The sequence below is a fragment of the Musca domestica genome, unplaced genomic scaffold (assembly GCF_030504385.1).
Source record: "Musca domestica strain aabys unplaced genomic scaffold, Musca_domestica.polishedcontigs.V.1.1 106, whole genome shotgun sequence".
NCBI classification, from domain to species: domain Eukaryota; kingdom Metazoa; phylum Arthropoda; class Insecta; order Diptera; family Muscidae; genus Musca; species Musca domestica.
Genome location: NW_026712122.1, coordinates 801,490 through 826,442, shown reverse-complemented (window position 1 = coordinate 826,442; position 24,953 = coordinate 801,490). Strand labels below are relative to the sequence as shown.

The window sequence follows — 24,953 nt, the reverse complement described above, 5'->3', positions numbered from 1 at the left end:
TTACAATATTCAAATATGAAACTTGAAAAAAAATCCGGTGAATAATGAAGCCAAAATCAACAAAATACCAAATATCGGAAGGTGTCGTTATATCGGTGCTATAAGAAGACCTGGATCTGCATAGACAATTTTCTGTCACAGGCTGTAGTACTTATTAGGAACGAAATTTCAAACATTTTCGTTGAATATTGTGTAAAATCGTCAAAATATCGAATACTGGTGGGTACTGATATATGAGGCCTATACACAGACCGTGACCTGCATAGACCATTTTCTGTCATAGACTGTAGTTCCTATTACAAACTCTAAGTACGAAATTTGAAAGAACATCGGTGTATACAGGGTGAGATGAAAAAACTGCAACCAACTTCAGACTGCTGTCCTATCCAAACCTCTCGTCCGAGCTGTTAAAAAACTCCAGTGGCAGCTCATTATATTGTTTACAAGCGTTCAAAAGAATTTTCCAGAAAAAAAGTCATTCGTGATGAAATTTAAACGTGATAGTGTTTCTTTATATTTGGCTGGAAAACCACAAGTGACTATCGTTAGAGCACTCCAGCATTTAAATGTGAATAAATCTTTTGTGTCTCCTACCATCGCTCGTTGCCGTGATACCAATATCAGTAGCCCGATGTCAAGGAAGTGGACGAAAGAAAACAGCAACATCAGTAGAAATGGTTTGAAAAGTAAAGAAGCGACTTGATCAAAAAAAGCGTCGCTGTGGCCGAAAAAGAGCTCGTATTCCATTCTACAAATATTGAAAAATGAGCTCGGAGTACAGTAATTGCAATTCCAAAAAGTGTAACAACTTACACCGCAACAGAAAGAAAATAGACTCAAAATTGATTCGCTTGACCGAAAGAGGTGAACTGTCGAATTTGCTTTCGTTGTACAGCAGTTTGTAAACAAATAAAATTATAGTTTTTACTTGTCAAAGAGGTCAGCTGAAAATGTGCACCTTCAGTTGGCCATCAGAACTCAAGCGCCGGCCATGGTGATGGTGTGGGCAGCCATTACAGCCGATAGGTGCTCTCCGCTCGTATAAATCGACCATGGCATTATGGCCACCAAAATCTCCGGATACCAATCCGTTGGACTATTGTGTCTGGAGTATTTTGGAAAGCAAGGATGGTACTAAAAAATACCAAAGTGTCGATCACGCTTCGTCGGGAATGGGCAAAATACCGCAGAGCAACATTCGAGCAGCATGTGACGGTTTCAATTCGAACAAATTTAAACTTATTCTAAAATTTGCTTTCATTCATTTTTTTCCTTTCATTCAATAAAATTTAAAAAAATGTAAAAATTATGGCGTTTGACTTTGTTGCAGTTTTTTTATCTCACCCATTTCTCTTCCCTGGGGTAGATTGTTTAAAAAGAATTTCTAGTATTTGTTTTTAGGCAATTCCATTGAAAAATGTAATTAAAATCATCAAAATATCGTGGACCTACGTAAACAATACATTTCCTGGCGGTAAAGTACTCAAAAAGAAATCCTTTTGTGGATTTTCTGACAATTTCATTGGGAAATTTGTCTACAATCATCAAAATATTTGAAATTGTGGGTTCCGTTATATGGGGGCCATACGATGTCGTGGACCGATATAGTCCATCTTCGAACTTGAGCTGTCTGCAGACAAAAGAGTGATCTGTGCAAAATTTCAGCTTCCTATTCTTATTCGTGACGGATGGACATGGCGAAATCATCTTAGAATTTCGCGCTGATCGAGAATATATATATACTTTGTTATGTCTCAAATTATTATTTCGATGAGATTCTTAAACGTCATATTGTTATTGTCGTTGAAAACAATATTCAAAAATTATTGACATTTTCAGCTCTGATAATGCTCTAAATATACGACGAATTTACATAAAAAGTTCCAATCCAATCCAAATCCTAAATAAACCCATTGAAAGTAACATTGCAACTCTACCAAGAATATTGCATTTTATTTCCCATTCCTTTTTATATGTTTTCCTTGTATTGTCATGCTCTTCTGTCAAACTTTAAATCTACACTCCTAGATCAAATACTCTCTTCGTCAAATCAGTTCATTCGTCGCTGTCGTAACAATCGGTCGCATTGGGAGCCGGTCTCCTTTATTTCGCGCTTCGGTGGAAAATCCTAAAAAAATTCATAGAAAAGTGTTTAAATCTAATAAATCTTAGATTCTTTATCATTTGGAAAGTGTTTTTTCGTTGCCAAATTCGTTTAATTTGTTAAAATTGTGTCCATTTCATTGCCTAGAGAGGCGTGCGTGTGTGTGTTTAACAAAGTGTTAAAGAATGCAAAAGTCTCTAATTATCTGTCTGTGTGTTTTTGAGCTTTTAGATTTTGCGCGGGAAATTGGCGTTATGGTTAAGCTCCTGTGTTGTATTTGTGTTCCGTTCTCAATTATTAGTGAGAATAGAGTAAATAATATGTCTGCTTCCGTCGGAGAATATTGCAAAATGTTTGCAAAGACGCAGGTGTGTGTGAGTAGTAAAAGCTGAGTCAATGTAAAGAAGTAAACTGCTCCTCTCACTTAATCTCTTCCATCAACATTTCATTCGATTTCCTTTTCCTCTACATTATCTTTCCTGTCTAACCATTTCTTATTTGACGAAAAGCTTTTTGTTTCCTTGTCTCCCTCTCAGAATCAGTTTTTCGCCGCAGTATTAACAGTCGGTCGTGTAACAAATCGTTCGAGCTAAATTCGTGTTGTTATTAAAAAAGTTCTAAGTAAATGAAAAAAAAAAATTAAATAAATCTTTAAAAATTGTCGTATTTTAATTCTGCATTGGTTTTGATTCGAAAGTGTGTCTAATAAGCCAAAGAGTCTGATTCATTTCTAATAAACGTGCCTGTGTGTAGCGTTAAGTACTAAAATAAGAAATGTTTCTTTCCCATAGTGTAAAAGCCTTTTTATTTTACGCGAGAAGTTCTTTGTCTTTTTTGTTTTTTTTTTGCTTAAGCGCTTCAATGTTTTTTACGAATTGAAGCGCTTACGAAAAAAATACGACAAAGAACTTCTCGCGTAAAATAAAAAGGCTTTTACACTATGGGAAAGAAACATTTCTTATTTTAGTACTTAACGCTACACAAAAAAAAATTAAATCAATGTAAAAAAATGAAAATATGCAATCTAAATGTCCTCTCATTTTATTTGTGAAATTGTGTCATATTTGTGAATGCGTTTTGTGAAATAAAAAACAAAATTTAAAAAGTAATAATGTGAACAGGATTTCTACCAAGCCATTTAAACAAGTAAATTGCAATACAGGTATGTTAAAAAAATGGAAAAGAGATTTTATGTTAATTTTATGTTGAATATTGCAACATTTCTGCTAATATAAATTATATTTTATTAACATATCTTATTTTAGAGTAACATAATTGCAGAGCTTTTATATGACAGAAAGCTTTAAATGAGCCATGCAATTCACGTAGTGTTGTATTTGTGTTCACGAAAAATAAATAAACAATGATAGCATTGCCAATTAGAAAAATAGACACTACACTTTTAGTTTTTGGCAATTCTATGTTATAATTTTATGGGATAATATTGGAAACCTTATTCAAACTGCACGGAAAGATGTCCAGTAGGTCTAGTCCCACAAAACATAAATGACAATTGAGTTTTATCTCACCCTGTATATATATATATATATATATATATATATATATATATATATATATATATATATATATATATATATACAGGGTGAGATAAAACTGTGACAAAGTGAAACGCCATAATTTTTACATTTTTTGTAATTCCTCTACCACGATTTACGGCCTTCACACGGCCAATGAAACCGTCACACGCTGCCCGAATCATCCTCTGCGGTATTTTGGCCCATTCCCGGCGAAGCGCTGGCTCGAGGTATTTTATAGTGCCGACCTTTCTTTCCAAAAGACACAATAGTCCAACGGATTGGTATCCGGAGATTTTGGTGGCCATTGTGCGCTGGAAATGATGGTGCTGAGACCTGTTGGAATGTCCAACATCTGCGGCCAAAATGTTAGTGTGCCCAAGGCTTTAATGCACCCTTCAAAATATTTTCGCGATAATATTCGGCATTTATTCCAATACCACGGTCGATTAATACGAGCGGAGAGCGACCATCGGCTGTTATGGCGGCCTACACCATCACCTTGGCCGGCGTTTGAGTTCTGGTGGCCAAGTAGACACGATCATTATGTTTGTTTACAAACTGCTAGACAACGAATGTTTTCTCATCGGAAAAAACAAAATTCGGCAGTTCACCACTTTCGGCCAAGCGAAGCAACTCTTTAGCTCTTTTCAGTCCATTTTCTTTCTGTTGCGGTGTAAGTTCTTGCACTTTTTGGAATTTCAATGGCTTTACCCCGAGCTCATTTTTCAATATTTGCCGAATAGAATATTGCGATATGTACAGCTCTCGGGCCATTTTTCGGCCACTGAGACGCGGGTTTCGATCAAGTCGCTTCTTAACTTTTCGAATTATTTCTGCTGATGTTGCTGTTTTCTTCCGTTCACTTCCTTGACGACTCTACCAGTATCACGGTAACGAGCGATAGTACGAGAATGTTGGAGTACTCTAACGATAGCCACTTGTGGTTTTTAAATATAATGAAACCTCACTACCACGCATGAATTCCATCACGAATAACTTTTTTTCTAGAAAATTCTCACCAAAATGCTTTTGTACGCTTGTAAAGAATATAATGAGCTGTCAATGGAATAATTTTAATAGCTGTCTTAGAAATGACAGCAGTCTGAATTTGGTTGTAGTTTTTTCATCTAACGCTGTATTTGTGGTTACATAAAAAATGCTCTCAAGGAATTACAAGCCAAGTATTGAGGTTGTGTTAAAAATATTTTCAAAGACATTCCTGTTATTTGTGACAGGGTCTTCGAATTTATTATCATTAGATATTGTTCGAGATCTTATTTTTATATTTTTTTAAAAGTTCTCTTACAAAAAATAAAATGTCTTTTAAAAAAATTTTAATGTACTCCTGATGCCCTGTTTTTTTTAAGAATATTTGGATTTTTTGGAAAGAGTTACTAGCCAGAAATTGCGGACTTTAAATAACAAATATTTTAACGGAACTACTGACCGGAAATCGAGAATTTTTAATACATTCTGGTAATAAATCAATATTTTCATGCCGAAATTCTGTCAAAAAAACAGTACTTTTCAGTTACATTTGGTTGGTTATATAAAGAGTCGCTTTGAAAATTTCTAACTTGTTTCTATGTACAAAAAACTTTATTACACTTCAAAATATCTAGTTTGATTACAATTTAAAACAGATACACTCTTAATGAATATACACTAAGTAATATTAACAGTATTAAATTATGTTCATTCTGTATGGAATCCGAGGAACCACCCTTATGAGATTTATTACCTATAAAGAAAACACTAAAATGTTAATCTGAAACTAGATTGAAATTTTTGAATGACACTTACGTTCATTACGATCCCGTACCCCACATGTTCTATACGAGATTGTAGCTTTACGTTTTGTATTTACATAACCGGGTATATACAAGCTAGGAGCATCCAAACGCCCAGCGGCAATAAGCCGCGACATATCTAACTCCAGACGATGAGCAATCGGGCCCTTGAAATGTATAATCATTTGAATGCAAGAACCACCATGTAACTCTTTAGTTTTGCGCGCATCTACATCCAGCATCCATTCGGGTATTCCCATAACCGAGCGTAATTCTTCCAGAAATTGGGCCCTGTTTACCAAACATTATGGGGAATAAGAATTATTTTAAAAATTTTCGAGTAATTCCCTTTTACTTACACCACAAATCTTGGAGGTTTTTGTAGATTTATATATTTGATGACATTGTGATCGGGTTCAATGTTGGCACAAGCAAACCTTTCTCCCGAGAAATCGGGTGCAAATATCACCAACGAACGACCAATGGCACCCACCGGACCTTCCAGGGGAAAATTGGGATCTGTAAAAACTTTACGTTCAGCTCCAAGATCTGTAAAAAAAAAAACAGAATTAATACGTGATTTGTTCTTTTAAGTGTCCATAAGGTACTCACCTATTGGTCCCAATCTGGCCCCAACATCACCCACGTAGCAGCGCAAAGGATTATCGGGACCACATTCACGTTCATATAAATCTCGCTGTAAAACAAAGTATTCAACATTTCGAAAATTATACAAGAATATTTCATAATATATTGCCCCGAGATAAACTCAAAAGGGGGTTAATAGTATACCTACATGTTTTCTAACCTGAGAGTACTTACATTCAATGGATCTGCTAATTGTGTAAAGTACGGATTCCAAACATAACCGCCAGCTACACATCTCGTAATTGTTGGCTTAACGGCAGCATCAACACCAACGGGATTGACGAAAATCTGCCAATTATGATTACGCGTCTGAAAAGGAAGAAGGCTTAATTAAAACAATAATTAAAAATATATGTTCGACGGAGCCCGTTTTTTATTTAATAACTCTAAAAAACACCTTCACTCGATTAAAAACAAAAGTGCAGTGACTTCGATAAGAATTGTATAAAAACTAGATTTACCAGACCGAGTTTCACCAATTGGAAAAATTCGGTTGAATATGAAAAAAATCTATTCAATTTGAAGCTGATATTGTATCACCCTGTATGAACATATATTCGTCGAACATATATTTTTAATTAAATTTAATTTTAATGAAAAAACTGCAACCAACTTCAGACTGCTGCCATTTCTAAGCCACTCGTCCGACATCTCTTAAAATTATTCCAGTGACAGCTCATTATATTGTTTACAAGCGTTCAAAAGCATTTTGGTGAGAATTTTCCAGAAAATAAGTTATTCGTGATGGAATTCAAGCGTGATAGTGTGATTTCTTTATATTTGGCTGGAAAACCACAAGTGGCTATCGTTAGAGCATTCAAGCATTTAAATGTGAATAAATCTTTTGTGTCTCGTACCATCGCTCGTTACCGTGATACTAGTAGCGTTGCCCGACGTCAAGGAAGTAAACGGATGAAAACAGCAACATCAGCAGAAATGATTCGAAAATTAAAGAAGCGACTTGCGTCGCAGTGGCCGAAAAATGGCTCGTGAGTGGAACATATCGCAATATTAAATTCGGCAAATATTGAAAAATGAGCTCGGGGTAGAGCCATTGAAATTCCAAAAAGTGCAAGAACTTACACCGCAACAGAAAGAATATAGACTCAATAGAGCTACAGAGTTGGTTCGCTTTGCCGAAAGTGGTGATCTGCCGACAAATTTAGCAGTTATTAAGTACAATCTAATTCTTTTCAAATACTTGTAGTACGCATTCCCCAAAAACACCTCATTATATCGGGATTTTAGCCCTATCCATTCATATAATACCAAACGGTACCAAATTTAGTGCGTTATTACGTTTATCGTTAAAATTCCCAAATATTCCATGTACATCTATCCTACACCCCATCCGCGATCCTCCTTCCAAATGCATCGATGAATCAGTCAGTTAGTCACTCACTCTTATATAATGATGAATTACTGCACCTGCATCCCTATATCTTACTTACCACATTTCGATCATTTTTACCGGGATGTCGTAACTTCACTTCCAACACCGTATCCGATTGGCTACCATCGTTGTGTATCAATTGGGTCATTTTTACATAACCATATGCATAGCCGGTGGGATGATGAAATGAGGCAATTGCTCTAATTTCTCTCGCCTCACTGGGTGAATAGCCTCGTTCTAGAGTACTGCAGGCCCAGCGGGCATTACGTCGTTTCTTGTGGATAACTACCGACCGGCCAATGATACTATTTATGCCGAACAATGGTAGCTGGGTATCGTTAAAATATCCCTCATACTGGGTAAGTTTGTCCAGCGTTCCAAATTTACCACTTAAATCACCCATTTCATATTGTTCGGTGCTGCCATGGCGAGGTGGGGGTGAATGCTTGGGATTTACTTGGAACGGATTGAAATGGCCGTAGAGTGTTGTTTCTTCACACGGAAAGGCCAGATTGTCTTCAACGGGGGTCTGAAAGAAAAAAAAATGATTTAATTTTTTTAGAGAGGGGAAGACTGCCGAGCATCTTACCATATGTATGTGATAACCACTGTTTTCATTGAGACCCTTAAACTGAACCTCAATATTGCTAATGTCATATTCCGACTGCTGAGTGACCTCAACCTTACCAATCACATTGACTTCATCTCCATTGGCATACCATTCCTTGGCCACCACCTTGCGGCGATAATGACCTATAATTCTGTAAAGTGGGAAGGAGTTTTGATTGGCTGAATCGGAATTTTAAATTGGATTTCCCTTACATGGAGCATGCCAATCTTTCTCCTCTCGCCTGAGGCCCGAAATCATCATAGAGCACTAGTGACTTCCCCAAAATATTATGTCTTCCGGACAGCGGCAAATTGGTATCGGTGAACATGCGTCGACTTATTTGCTGAGCATTTTGTTTACTGCCTGCAATATTTAGGGTCCCGATTCGGGTATCCAGGGCACCCACTTGACACATTCCCGGCAGACGAGCACTACAATAATCCTCCACCGAACGATTACCCCAATCCACCTTATGCGGATTGAAAATTCCTCCCGCAGACAGACAGCGATTTTGCCAATCATAGAAATCTTTGCCCGGTGCACTGCTGTGTATGGCCCAACGATGGGCAAATGTGTTATTCTGGGTCGAACCATCGGCATGAATGAGATATTCAAAAATCACCGTGGTATCCTGCCAAGGCTCCTCTGCCGGTTGCCGAAACAGAACCCTACCCACAATGGGGTAGCGGAAAAGTACCTGGGCTGTAAACATGGGTTTCTGATAAATCCCATTCGCCTGATACTGATTGATATTGGCACAGTCCCATATCATTTCAGTTATATTCTCCAATTGGGTCCGATTGTATTGGAATATTACCAAACTACGATGGGCAATACTCTCCAAACCTTGGAGAGGTAAAAATGTATCCCAGTACAAACCATTTAATTCCGAACTTGTCCCAGGCAGGAAATAACGATGATAATAATTTTTATTGCGACTCTGCAGTTTGCCACTTAAATCCCCAATCGGATACTGATCTTGAGTGCCAAATCCCGCCGGAGGTATTTGGTCCTTTTCAATTTCTCGAGGATTATACATTTCGCCAGTGGATTCGCAATATCCCGGCAAGCCTAGTTTTAATGGTACCGGTGATAGCTGATGTATTCTGAAGGCCGCCACGTCTTCGGCAAATTTCCTTGCCACATTGGTGGCATTTTCGGCTACAGTATTCATGGTGAAGTTCAAAAATGTGGGATCAAATTTGGAGCGCTGGGTCATGGTGATTTCTCCTTTTATGCCCTCATGGTTTACAATGGACCTACAAAAAAACTCATTATTTTATCCATTCCAAAAACAAATACCTTTATCATACTTATATGTCAACGGCTTCACCCTCCTTATCTGGGTACATGCCAGAAAATTGTCCGGATGTTGATCCTCGAACAGTACCAAATACAAGGTGCGATGCGGTATCGTCAAGTCCGACGGCAGTAGAGCCAATTTCTCATCGCGGAACACCACCCGCTGTGGTGACCTTAGGGCATTTTTAGCCACTCGCAATTTACCCAAACGACTATCCAAATCTCCGATACCACGTCCCTCACCCTCCCCCGCCGGATCGAATACCAATTGCAAGAAATTACAATTATCCTCGGTACGATGATGATCAAATTTCAGAATATCTGTTACGAAAATTTTCCAACGATGTTTTGTCATCGGCTGACTAGGATCCGAATTGAGTGGCTGTGATTGTATGTGATAGAGATCGGAATATATCAGAGTATCTCCCGCCGCCTCATCGGTGGGTGCCAACCATCGAAAATATACCGAACCAGCTACGGGGGTATTGAAACGTGCCTCGGCTACATGTTCTACGGACATTTGTATGGTCGTTATGGTGGCACAGACGCGAACGTTGCGCGAAATTTCCGTCAACACCAGAGATTTACCCCAAATGCCCTTGGGACCTGTAAAAAAATAAATTGCCGAATTGATTTGTAAAAGAACAGTAAGAAAGGTTTAGTGTTCAATCTTCGCCGACAGATATATAACCTCAGTTGGGGGTGATGATGGAGAGAAATACATGTGGTAAAAAGTCGTCTTAGAACTTGTCCTAAGTTTGATAGAAATTTTGAGACTAGATTTTAATAAAAATATTGTTTATTCTTATTTTTGATATATTTAAGGATAAGCTACTTCTTTTTTATTCACAAAAAAACTTGTACTTTAGATAAGAAATTGGGGAGATTTTTAAAAATTTGGTAGGGACGGATAAAATTGATCACCACTTCGTTAATAAACGTTTAAAATGTTTAAATTAATCGGGGTGTCCTTTCGGAATATGACAAAATTTAAGATTGATTGAAATATTTAGCCTCGTTCTTCCCATTAACTAGTTTTGGTGGACGGTATTTACATCATGTGCATCAATGTGATAATAATTTGAATGTTATTTCCCAATATTGAGAGAACCCAGCCAACCAATGACGCCCCCTAATGTTGTTTTTTTAAGAATTCTGCTATGGCCAATTCGTCTGACTTTCTATTAACAACACCGTTTTTCTCCTACATTTTCTTACATTTTCGTATACCCTTTACGTAGTATGGAGGGCATATTAAGTTTACCATTCCCTTTGCAACACCTCGAAATATACATTTTAGACCCCACAAAGTATATATATTCTTGATCACCATAAAATTCTATGTCGATTTACCGATGTCCGTGGATGATGTTGTGGAAATCACTCTAGCTTCCGAACGCAATGAAGTAGGTTGATAAAATTGTACTCAAATGTATATTATGTCTGCAGGACTTTTGACATTGAAAATGGGCCATATAGTTCCACGTTTTAGAGTAACCCCCATATAACGGTACCTCCCGATACTCGGTATTTTTGCGATTTTTGAGACGTTATTACCCGGAGTTGTTTCAAAGTTGGTATTTGAAGTTCGAAATGGATGTTACAGCCTAAGACAGAAAATTGTCTTTGCAGGTTCACGTCATCGTATGGCTGACATATAACGGTACCTCCCGATATTCGTTATTTTGATGATTTTAGCGACATTATTCACAGGAATTGTTTCGAATTTGTTATTGTTTGTTCAGTTTCACGTCTTCGTATAGCCTCCATAAAACGGTACCTCTCGATATTCGGTATTTTTATGATTTTAACGAAATTATTCACTGGAATTGTTTCAAATTTGGTATTTTAAGTTCGAAACGGATGCTACAGTCTTAGAAAGAAAATTGTCTGTGCAGGTCCACTTCTTCGTATAGCCCTTATATAACGGTACCTACCGATATTCCGTATTTTGATTATTTTAGCTACTTTATTCACCGATTTTTTAAGTTGCACATTTGAATATTGCAATGAATATGACAAAAGTTACCCATGCTGGTCCATGTCGTCGTATAGACCCTAAATACGAGACAAAATAAAAGCTTTTCAAAAAAGTTTTCGTTCGACAAACTTGAAAAAAAAAAACAAGTGAAACGTGGTTAGTTCGTCCGGGCCGAACTTTGAATACTCTCGATCATTTCGAAGGAATTAGCAAATCTCAAACTAATTCCGCTGAAAAATACTGCTAAAATCATAAAAATACCGAACACGAAGACCTGGACCTGCATATACAATTTTCTGTCATAGATTGTAGTTCCCATTACGAACTCAAACTACGAAATTTGAAACAACTCCGGTAAATAATGCCACTTAAATCGTCAAAATACCGAATATACGATATCGTGGACCGATATAGCCCATCTTCGAACTTGACCTGCCTGCAGACAATCCGTGTAAAATTTTAGATTCGTATCGAACAAACTGACAGACGGCCAGGGCTAAAATTATTATTTTCAAGAGTTACAAACGGAATGACGAACTTAATATACCCTCCATACTACGTACATTGGAGGTTATAAAAAGGCCTTCTTATAGCCCATATCACTCTGTGGTATGTCTCAGTAAATTTGTTTCCGATTTTTGAAAAAAAAAAATGGGATTTTTGGTAAAGCAACCCGAACGGTTTGGATCTAGATTTTATGATGTAAGAGGGTATTAACTGGCCTGCGGGTGTTTTTTACTTGGTATAGTCGCTTAATATTGGTACTTCCCCTCTTCAAATGTCTACGAATTTCGAAGCATATTAGGTTTTTCATTCTGTTACTAACACCTCTAAATATTAGTCGGAGACCCCATCACTTAAATATTCCAGATCAGCTATAAATTCTAAGTCGATTTAACTATGTCCATCTGTCTGTTAAATTCAAGATACAGTCCACATTATTTGACGTAGAACTTTATCGATCCACGTTTTCGTATAACTCCACATGTTTCTACTATGATACACGATTTTTCCCTAAAGGTATCGAAAACATGGCAAAGCTATAGGTGTACGTTTTACTATAGCCCCTACATAACGGATCCTTCGGATATTCGGTATGTTGACGATTCAGGCCACATTTCTAACGGATTTGTCTTAAATTTGATATTTTTAGTTTTGAATGGGCCTGAGGCAGAACATTGCATATATATCTACACGTGTTCATATATCGACCATGTAACCGTACCTCCAGATATTCGGTATTTTGACGATTTAAGCCACATTTTCTATCGGATTTCTCTAATATTTGCTATTTGTTGTTTATATTTAGTTCTAACACCAGTGTCAGAATATTTTCCATATTGGTCCACGGTTTCCATGTAACTGTATCGTCCGATATTCGGCATGATTTTGATTCTAGCCACATTTTCCCACGTACTTGTTTTAAATTTGGTATTTAGGATAGGCAATAGATAATCATAGAATATTGTCTACATATTTGTTCACGGTGTTTCTACTATATAAAGGTTTCAACAAATTAATGGTATTTCAAAAAGTTTAACAGCATTCTTCAACCGATCTCCCTGGTATTTGCAACATAAAGTGGAACACGCTTGATTATTGAATCCACATACTTTATTGAAAGCCGACCGAATATTACAGTTTTATATCATTTGATACGGCCAAAACGTGCCTCATCGTAATTTAGATCGTAGATCTGTTTGAACCAAATCCGTTTCAGGACATTTGGAGTCAATCAATGTCCGTCCATCTGTCTCTCTGCTGGCTGGTGCGCACGATTTCTCTCGAAGGAAGAATCCGATCTGGTTCAAAATTGGTATGGGGTAATATTATTATCAAACTTAGATCGAGTTCGGAGAAGGACAATATCGGTTCACTCCTTCTGGTACCTCCACCACAAAGGGTCGACATTTTCAAAGAAAAATATTGGCACAGAAAGAGCAAGGATAATCCAACTTTGCATCAGTGCTAGTTCAGGTACGAAAATGTACAATATCGGTCCACTAGAGATTATAAGATATGGACCTGGCGTATTTAGGTAACATGGACGTACAAAACATTTTACTATATTGTTGAAGTTGAATATTTGGGTACTCTATGTCGAATTTTTAGTAACGCTGTAAAGTGAAGGAAGTAGCCGATATAGTCCAAACCTGACACGTCGAAATATTTATATCATATTTATTTAGGTCCGACAATTTTGGTCCAATTGACAATATTGGACCATTTCTTTGGACAATATTGAGCCCATTCTCCATAGTGGATCCACAATTTGAATAATCATAATAGAAGTCAAAATACATTTAAACAATCGAATATTGACTGAGGGTATACATCTGTCGGCAAAACCAACTGATACCTTTTAACTTATTTTTATACCCTACACCACAAGGTGGTCAGGGTATTATGTCTTTGTGCATTTGTTTGTAACAAGCAAAAGGAAACGAGATAGATCCATAGTTCATTTTGATGATCTGCATAGAATCACATTTTGAGTCGATTTATGCATGTCCGTCCGTCCGCCCGTCCGTCTGTCCATGTATTTTTGTAAACAAAGTACAGTTTGCATTTATTGCCCTATCCAGATGAAATTTTGCACAGATCATTTGTTTGGCCCAAGGACGAACCCTATTGAAATTGGAGATGATCGGTCAAAATTTAGATATAGCTCCCATATATACCTTCGTCCGATTTGTCTTTCATTGTGCACCAAACGTGTAATATCAGCCCGAATTGTATGGTATTTTGCATATACACCCAAAATAGGCCTGAATATGAATATGTATGCCAAATTTGATCGAAATCGGTTCAGAAATAGCTATAGCTCCCATATATATTGTTCATCCGATTTGTTATTTTTGTCCACCGCCGCCGTAATATGCACTCTGCAACAACAATATTTGCGGAAATATGTGAAATACAGCTCAGAAATACATTTGCTAAATTTTATCGAGATCGGTTCAGATTTGGATATAGCTCCCATATATAACTTCGTCCGATTTACCTTTTATTGTGCACCAAACGTCTAATATTTGCCCAAATTGAATGAAATTTGGCACTTACGACCTAATTGAGTCTAGAAGCTAGTATGTCAAATTTGGATCGGCTCAGATATAGATATAGCTCCCACATATACTGTTCATCCGATTTCTCATATTTGTTACCCACAGCCGTAATATGCACTCCGTAACAACAATATTTGGGGAAATATATCAAATACAGCTCAGAAATATCTTTGCCAAATTTTATCAAGATCGTTTCCGATTTGGATATAGCTCCCATATATATTTTTATCCGATTTCAAATTAATTGTGCACCAAATGGGCAATACAAGTCCGAATTTAAAAGATACAAATGCTTGGGCATATTTAGTCCTTTGAACTTTAAATTATAATTATAATCATAGCGTGTATGATGGAATTCTCCCATAAAAACTTTTAATTGTTATGCGCAGTTCTACTAAATTAGCAAAGTGGTGTAGGGTATCATAAAGTCGGCCCCGCCCGACTTTAAGACTTTCTTTACTGGTTTACTTGTAAACATGTGTACAAATTACTTACCAATCAATTGCATTTCCTTGAACCAAGTTGTCGATTCATTACCAGGCAATATAATATATTCCAAATCATCGTCGAACGTTAGAACTTGTTCACCCAACCGATCAAGGGCACAACGCTCATTGGTATCGGTGTTGGTGTAATCAATGGGAAATTTGCGCACCGACCAACTCCAAACTTGATCCGGATATTGAAGGGTGGTTTGTAGCTCAGAAATAATTTCGACATGACTATTATTAACTTGGCGAAATGTTATTTCGCCATGTAGGCCATGTTGTGATAGATATGCAATTAAATGTTGTCCTAAAACACAAACAAAACACAAAATTGAAAACAAAAATGATTCACACGCTATGGATGGATTTTTTTGTCTGTGTTTTGTTAAAAAACGCAACAACTTCTTTTTTTCAAGCGTCTACATACCCGTAGCTTGTGACGCAATACTCAACAAGACCAAGACAAAGAAATGTGGACCATTGTTGATGATTAACATTTTCAACTTATAAATTTAATATTTTCTGCAGATATATTTTGAAGTTATATTTTAATTTGCAATTTAAACTATTTGCCTAAAAACGAACATTATTTTATTTACAAAACTATTTTCCGTGCTAAAAATTTTCTTCAAAACAATGTTTTCACTTTCACATTTTTTTCTCGGTATTTTATTTCACATCGGTATCGTGTTATTGTGTGAATTTCATTAACGTCAGCAAATCGCAAGTTGTCCGACAAAAAATCTCTTCCCGCAACGGTGTCTTAAACTCAACTGAGAGCGATGACTTTAGCAGAGCCAAGACATGGTGTCTAGCTGGCTTGAAGGTCTACTTGCTGGTGGTTTAAAGCGGAAATGACAAGGCTGAGCGAGAGATTGGGGATTTGTTTATTTCAACGCAAAATGCATAGCGTTTGGTGTTAAGGAGAGAGTGAGACATTTTATTGCCTTGGCTACGATGTGTTGCGCATGCTCAATTGTTAGTTAGTTTTCTTTTAGTGGCAGGTTTATTGTCAGTTTTGTTTTGATCGTGATATGCGTAGTTGTGTGTTTTTATAGCTTAGAGAACAGCTGTAACTGCTGGACACTTAAACCGGTTATTTGTTATAAAGCCGGCAGAAATGTATTTCTAGTTTTAAGCTACATTAAAAGAGTACTTGAGTCTTTATTTTATTTTAAATACAGGGTGTCCCAAATCATTTACAACAACCTTGGTTGGTATTCCTTATTTTTATACTCTTGAAAAGGAGGGTACATTAACTTTGTCATTCCGTTTGTAACATCCCTAAATATTCGTTGCAGACCCCATAAAGTATATATATTCATGATCAGCATAAAATTCTAAGTCGATTTAAAAATGTCGGTCTGTTGAAATCACGATACAGTCCAAATTATTTGACGCAGAGCTTCAAAATTTGACACAACAATACGTATTGTGTCTAGGATGGTTGGCATTGAAAATTATATATCAGTCCACATTTTGGTATAGCCGCCTTATAACGGTTCCTACCGATATTCGGTATTTTGATCAGAATTGTCGGATCGGACAGAATTGTCTAAAAATTATTGTTTGTATGTCATAATGGGTTCTAGCTTCAATGGCGGAAATTATTACACGAGATACTATTGACTTTCCAAACAACCCTAAGTATTCACACCTACTTTTTAACCTATATATATGAATCATTTTTTGTTCGCTGGCAATTGAATCATTTTAGAATGGTTGGACCGATTTAGATATTTTTTTTTTAAATGTTCGACCCACCCTGATTTAGGTTTTTATGCAAAGAAAAAGTGACCACGCCAATTTTTTCGATTGAACTAAAATCCTAATATTTGCCAAAATAATGAATATATCTGTTCCATGGTAAGTATATGACGTACTCTTGACTCCCCCTCCAACCCTAGGTATCTGTTTGGGGTCAGAGGAATTGGCCACACCGACTTTTTAAATCTATATGTATAAAATTTAAAAAAGTATAGTAACACATCAGTCGAGAACTGCTGGGCAGATTTGACTGACATTTCGTTTGGTTATTTGTAATTACATTGAAAACGTTTTCAATAAATTTTGAGGAAAACCTCTAAAAAATCGCGTAACTGAAAAAAATCGAGGAACTGTTCTATTTTAATATGGAATTTGGTGTAGAATTCTTTCAGAATGCCGAAAAATCAAGAAATTTTGCATATTTATACCCTAAAACACTAGGTGTTGGGGGTATTATAAGTTTGATTGGGCCAAAAATTATGTAACACCACGAAATATTGATTTCCCACATAGGAAAGTATATATGGATCTTCCTATCTCGCCGAGCTGAGTCGATCTAGCTATGTATGTCCGTCCGTCCGTCTGTCCATGTTAATTTGCAATCACTCTACAGGTCGCAATTATGGTCCGATCTTCACGAAATTTAAAATGGAGGTGGGGCTAGGGTCAGAATAGAACCCTATTTCTTTTGGTGATGATCGCATAATAATTAGGGGTTGAAATGGACCAAAAACTGAAAAAATTCCTGATTTTGCACTTGTTCTATAGGTCGCAATTATAGACCAATCGACGCGGAATTTCGCAAGTAGCTAGAGTTTAGGGCTGGCAAGAAGCCTACCGGGGTAAAATATACCATATCTTTTTTGTTGAAAAATTCAACATTTTTCATTAAACCGCGAATATTTTAAATTCCGGCGAAATCACAAAGCCATGGCAAGGTTACTTCTGATCTTTACATTGATGTTAACATCCAACAAAACTGATATATAGCAAAATATGTGCGATATATATGTTTATCAAAGAAGATATGCTTGAAAAATCTCTTATTTGTCGAGAACGGCTGAACTGATTTCGACAGTTCTCATTAATTCAGAATGGCCTCTTGGCAGGAAACATAAAACGTCTAAAAAAATCGCATAAAAATATCTCTCTAAAGATGAAAATATTGATTTTGTAAAATTTTCTCATATTTTTTCAATTTTGTCATATTTTTGGCATATTTTCATTTTGAATTAAACATTTGGTAATATTTCTACAGCTAACAAAACTAAGTAGTTAGGATATCAGGATATCATATACAGATCGCATTTATGGCCCGATCCTTACGAAATTTTGCATGGAGATAAGATGAGGGTCAGAATAAAAGCCTATTCTTTTTGGAGATGATCGCTATATATTTAGGGGTTGAAATGGACCAAAAAACTGCAAAATTGTCAGCAGGTCGTAATTATGGGGGTTACCGGACATTGCAAAAGCCAAGCAGTTTTGGATGGCCATCCAAAAATATTCAATGTGTGAAGGAGATTGCCAACTTTTATAGACAAAATACGAAAATGTCCATTCCAGTGACTTTTTGGAGAATTCACAAATACAGGAAAGACATATATAAACAGTATCGTTTATTATAGTGTTGTAGGGTATTCAACGGTCGGCCCCGCTCGACTGTAGCCTTTGCTTACTTGTTTCTATACAATTTTGATTAAAAAGTACTTCTCAAAGCATAAAAACATTTAAAATCTCAACGTACTTTTAAATTGGGGCTATGTATAATGGGAAACCAGCAGTAAACAGTTATTGCCAGTATTGATTTCACAATACTGACAATTTTAAATCTCAAATTACAGTTCATTTGGTAGAAATTTTTACAAAAACATGCAAAAGGACGAATGTTTAGTGGTATTATTATAACTAAACGAAACGTATATATTCTAACTTCCTAGGAATCTATACCTACAAACGAGGAAAATGTATGTTTGTTTGTTTGCAAGTTATGGATTCGAAAACCGCTGCACATATTTCCCTGAAAATTTCGAAGTATACTACAACATTGCCTGAAAGTAACATAGGCTACATACATTTTTGAAATTCCACTTGAAACTGGAGATATAGCATCAGAATCGGAGGTACCTCCCAAAAATCTAGATTTTATATGCACATATCTACTGATCGATTACAGATACAGTCTCCAAATTTGGCTAACAGTAAAAAAAGTACACAACAATATAATTGAGGATACGATTGTTACGAAGAAGTATGTTGCTACCTTGAATTTTCTAATTGCAACATAAACACAACTCAACTTCAAAAAATTGCAGTTTCCTGCACGCTTGGCATTTGCTATGAAATTAAAAAGGCTAAACCCTTCGTGTATGCGGACTAAATTTGGCATGTTCCTTTTTTCTCATGGTAGACTGAGTTCTTTGTTAGTTTAATCATTAAAGTATTACAACAATTGCGTTTTTTTTTATTTTTGAATTTGTTTTATTATTTTTTTAACCAACAATATTCATATATAAAAATTTTAATGCATATAAGAGCGAAAGGAGTAGCGAAGCGCGCCGGGTTCAGCTAGGAATAATATTTAGGGATGTTTTTTGGGGTATAGGACGAATATTTTGGGATGTTTTAGCGTAGTTCTTATATTTGGTATGTACGCTACTTTCCGCTGATATACGCTACTCACCAAACATCAAGATTTTAGCTTTATTTGATCGCATAATGCCAAATAGTGCTAATAGTATTTTAGAGATTTCTTGTTCGAATTTGCAAAAATAAAAACGTTGGCTCGTCTATTTTTAGACAACATCAAACCCCTTCATTTCAAATAACAGATTTCCAGCGCTGTCCCTTCCCCAAATGCCAAAATGTATTGCGATTTACTAATTTTCGGACCTTTTGTAGTATGTATTGCTAAAAGTAGTCCTAATACCAACATTTTTGATTTCAAATACAATTACTATCCCAAATACCTAATTTACTACCAAATCTTTGTTTCAAATCCTACCCACAAACAAGTTGTACCCATTAATATAATTTAGTACCACTTAATATACGAGAATTTAGTACCATTTGCATCAAAATTGTAGTTTTCAATGTATTGAATATTGCATTTGCTGTTCTAATAAATGCGTTTTTAAAGATAGGACATCTTTAAACTTCTTGGTCTATGCTATAAAATAATATTGGGAAACATAGGTCCAATTTATATCACAAAAAGGGTACACATATCTCAAAAAGGATACAGTTAAATAAATCGCCAAACTCTGAGGGTATACAGGGTTAGATGAAAAAAACTGCAACCAACTTATTCGTGATGGAATTCAAGCGTGATAGTGTAATTTCTTTATATTTGACTGGAAAACCATCCTGGCTATCGTTAGATCACTCCAGCATTTAAATATGAATAAACCTTTTGTGTCTCGTGCCATCGCTCGTTACCGTGATACCGCAACATCAGAAGAAATGGTTCGAAAAGTAAAGAAGCGACTTGATCGAAACCCGCGTCGCAGTGGCAATATCGCAATGTTCCATTCGCTAAATATTGAAAAATGAGTTCGGCGTAAAGCTATTGAAATTCCAAAAAGTGCAAGAACTCACACCGCAACTGAAAGAAAATAGACTCAAAAGATCTAAAGAGTTGCTTCGCTTAGCCGAAAATGGTGAACTGCCGAATTTGGTTTTCTCCGATGATAAGACATTCATTGACCAGCAGTTTGTAAATAAACAAAATGATCGTGTTTACTTGCCAAAGAGGTCGGTTGAAAATGTGCACCTTGGCTTGGCCACCAGAACTCAAGCGCCGGCCATGGTGATGGTGTGGGCCGTCATAACAGCCGATGCTCGCTCTACGCTCGTATTAATCGACAGAGGCATCAGAATAAATGCCGAATATTATCGTGTATAAAAGCCTTGGACAAGCAAACATTTTGGCCGAAAACCTTGGCCATTTGAACAGGACTCAGCACGCGCCACCCAAAAGTGGTTACAAAATGAAGTTCCTCGCTTCATTTCCAGCCCACAATGGCCACCAAAATCTCCGGATACCAATCCGTTGGACTATTGTGTCTGGAGTATTTTTGAAAGTAAGTTTGGCACTAAAAAATACCAAAGTGTCGATCACCTCACGCAAGCGCTTCGCCGGGAATGGGCCAAAATACCGCAGAACAATATTCGGGCAGCGTGTGACGGTTTCATTGGCCGTTTGAAGGTCATAATTCGTGCCAAAGGTGACCAATTCGAACAAATCTTAACCTATTCTATAATTTGATGCTATTTCTGACATTTTTTGCTTTTATTCAGTAACATTGAAAAAAAAAATGGAGTTTGACTTTGGTGTAGTTTTTATACCCTCCACCATACATAGTATGGATGGTATATTAAATTCGTCATTCCGTTTGTAACTCATCGAAATAATAATTTTAGACCCAACAAAGTATATATATTCTTGATCAGCGTAAAATTCCACGATTTAGCCCTGTCCGTCTGTTGTAATCACGCTACAGTCAAGACGAATTATGATAGGTAGCTAACATTTTGCACAGATCCGTCTTTTGTCTACAGGCAGGTCAAGTTTGAAGATGAGCTATATCGGTCCACAATATCGTATAGCTTCCATAAAACGGCACCCCCGATATTCGGTATTTTGATGATTTAGTCACTTTTTCAATGGAATTGTCTGAAATTCCACACAAGGAGTTCGTTGTGGGTATTTTACCCCTGCAAGATAGTTGTCTATATCGGTATTTTGATGATTTTAGCCACAATTTTCAAGGGAATTGTCTGAAATTCTACACAAGAAGTTCATTGTACTTTACCCCCGAACATAGTTTTGTCTGTATAGGTACACAATACCGTATATCCCCACAATATATCGGCACCGAATATCGATTCGGTATTTTTATGCTTTTTTTATTTGTTTTTTTTTATCTCACCCGGTATATCTGCGAGCAAACCAACTAATGTCAAAAACATACTATTTATGAACAAGTCGTGGAATGAGATAAATGTTTCCGAACTAATTATTCATCTGATCCCTTATACGCTTCTTAAAGTTTTTTTGTCCTTCTCTCTTCTTCTAATTCTCGCTTCATCGGTCTTTAAGAATTAGAAAGCCAGGTGACATAAAGTGAAAGGAATCAACAGAATTCACGTCCATTGTTTTTGGGAAAGTTTTAAAGTCAAGGATAAAATTGTATGGTAAAGTTAGTCCCTCCTACTTCCATATTCTGGATTTCGAGTTTATATTCTTGGATTTTTTCGATGCTGAATACTGTCAGCATTAAGTCTTCTTCCCTAACTGAATGTATATCTACCTTATCTTGATTCCTTAATTTCTATCAGGGGCAATTGGATTAATAAATAAAATTGATTCTAACATTTCTTATGCAAAAACGTTTTGCTCGCACCGTTCCCGTGAATATACTAAATTATTAGAAATTAGGTTTGGCTATGGTTTCAAACGACATATAGATCAAGATTTTCATTATTTTCGAAATTTGCTCGTATTACTTTTGCATTCAAATCATTTTTAAATTTAAATGACTTATTGATCATTTTTGCATTATTTGGGACATTCATCATAAATTTCGATTAAATCTTCAATTTTCTTTAGATCGTTAAAAAAAATCCTGGAAATTTCAGATATACTATTATTGACCCACAACCACAAGAAATAGTGTTTTGAGTCTTCATCAATACCAATTAGTACGATCATACATAGAAAATTTAAAGGGGTGCGGGCGGGCATCCAGTACAACATAAAACATTCATTAATATTTTAAAACATTTTCATAATCGAGTGATTGTGAAGCATTTCCGTCGTAAGGGAGGTCTTGATGCTTGCACAGTCAAGGAAACGGACAATTTGGTTGATTTTTGTGTTAACAAATGACATGAAATGTTGTCACGCTGGTGCTAAGAGCATTTTCATTGGTAGTGGTGCAATACGGTGCGAGCAATACAATAAATACAATAAAATAAGAGAAGAAAGAAATTTAAATCTAGATAGAGAGAGAGCAAGAGTAGTGTGAGTACAAAGAGTATTACTGCTATTCTTATACTGTATGGAAATACACTGAGAGAATTTTAAATTTAAGTTTATAAATACATTTCTTAAGGTTCGTTCATTGGGCGTGCGAGCGAGCGAGAGATAGAGAGTTCGTGTTCGTTTCTTGGCTACTTTTTTGGGGGGATTTTGAGAATCCTTAGATTTTTTCGTTTTTTCTTTAAATAAAACAAACTAGAAATTTCTTTTGCTTGTTGGTTTTTAAGCTTGTTTTTTTTTTTGTCAAGACGTTTCTTATAACGATAATCGTTGATTTTTCTTTTGTTTTATTGAAAGCCTTTTTTCATATTTCTCTACAATTTTGAGTTATGAGAACATGTTTAGGTTTCGTTTGCATTTTTTTGATTTGTTAAAAAAATGTTTTTGGATACAGCTAAGTAGTATAGTTTTTTTTTGTTTTTCAGTATATCTTTGTAAATCATTATGTAGTAGAATAGTTAGAGTAAGAGTTGTGTGTGTATTTGTTTGTTTTTAATATTTATATAAAATCATCATTATTTGTTTTTTTTTTTCTTAAGTTTTTCGAGTTTTAACTATATTTATTTTTTTAAACTAAGAAATTATTGTTGTTCTTAACATTCATGTTGTTATTGTTTTACAGTATACAAGTCACAAGTGAACTTTTATTTAGATTGGTAATTCTTGTTGGATGTTAAAGAAAAAATATTTAATTTTTACCTCTTTCTCGTCAGATGTTGGGTGGAAAGTAGGATTTCGGTTTTAAATTTGCAATCAATAAAAATATAGTGAAAAATAAAATAATTTTTTGTTGCACTTGCAATTTGAGCAATAAAGCAATGATATTATATGTTTATATATAGATGAGTATAGTAGATCTAGGGTAGATTGTAAACTCGTCACGCCATGTAATTGTTAGAAAGTTAACTTAAAAGCTAGGCCAGGCTCAAAGAGAAAGTCTCGCTCTCTCTCTTTGGCCCGCTAATTAGGTTTCAATCAAATATTAGTTGGTTTTTTTAACAAGGAAACTCATTGTTTTTGTTGTTTTTTTTTTTGTTTTGTGGAAGCGTTTTATGTGCAACTTCCCATTAAGTTTACAAGTCGTTTTTCAAATTCCCCTCAACTAGGCTGGACTCTGTGTTCATCCAACAGCCAAGCAGGTATTTGAAAAAAATATATTTTTTAATTTAAATCTTTATATATAAACTAGTACTATAATAATATATGAAATATGTGTTCTTTTTCTTGAGATAATATTTTTTTTTGCAATCAATCAATAATAATAATAATATTTGTTAGTAATAACAACAAACATTTCTTCAACGGAAATTCCATGAAGAAATATTGGGACCAAAAACAAAAAAAGCCAAACTATATATTTTTTTTAATTTAACATCTTTTGTTTTTAGCCCATCAAGGTTTTGGGTGGGTTAGTATAAGTAATAGCAAACATAAATAACAAGCATTAAAACATTAAGCATTGTTGTTGTTTTAAGGCAAGCATAAGAAATAATAGCTCTCTATAAGTCATAGAAATCAAATTTCTTTCTTCTCTAATTATTTTGTGTGTTTTATAAACAACTATGTTTTTTGTTTAATTTTTTTTTTTCATTTTGTTTGTAAAAATTTGCTAATAACCAATGAACGAACAAACGAACGAGTTTTGTTTTTAACTAAATAAAATAAATAAATAATAATATTTTTTTGTTTTCATAATAAATCATATATATCAAAGGGGGGTTGGGGTCATAATTCGGGGGAACCCGCCTTTCCACACAGAAAAATCGATATGAAAGAATTTCCATTCTATTCTCCAATGCCTAGCAAAGGCGGGCTGTGGATGTGTGCGTGTGTGTTGATCAGTTGAGGTAGATGGGCAAAATACCAAGCATTTTACTTTCCTCACCCCACACTCACACACTCACTCTCAAATCCATCCACTCCAGCTCATAGTCCATTTATCCATTTAGCCTATGGTCGTTATCGTTGCAAGTCGTCGTTTCGTTTTTTTTTTTTTTTGGATTTTTTAAAATTGTTTTAGATGTTTTTTTGTTTTGTTTTTGCAATTATTAAAACAATTGATTATTTTTTATTAATTTTTTTAATATTTTTTTGAGATTTTCTTTTTGGAAAATTTGTTTTTTTTTTTTCTTATCACTTTTTTAGAGATTTGTTTTCTTGTTTTGTGGTTGTTCTTGTTGTATCTTATGGAGTTAAAAGTAAAAAGTAGAAGTGCTTAAAAGTG

General features: G+C 35.6%; 1 protein-coding gene across 1 annotated transcript; it reads right to left on the bottom strand.

The window, feature by feature from the left end:
- Positions 1-4,965: 4,965 nt before the first annotated feature.
- Positions 4,966-16,514, bottom strand: LOC101890490 (uncharacterized). Its single transcript, XM_059128631.1, has 11 exons — positions 15,347-16,514; positions 14,927-15,226; positions 9,397-9,991; positions 8,296-9,342; positions 8,063-8,234; positions 7,532-8,002; positions 6,255-6,389; positions 6,045-6,129; positions 5,792-5,981; positions 5,446-5,723; positions 4,966-5,383 (listed from the first exon to the last, which is right to left on the bottom strand). The coding sequence occupies exons 1-11, from the start codon at positions 15,414-15,416 to the stop codon at positions 5,277-5,279; spliced, it is 3,450 nt and encodes a 1,149-aa protein (XP_058984614.1). The 5' UTR covers positions 15,417-16,514; the 3' UTR covers positions 4,966-5,276.
- Between the last annotated feature and the right edge of the window lie 8,439 nt (positions 16,515-24,953).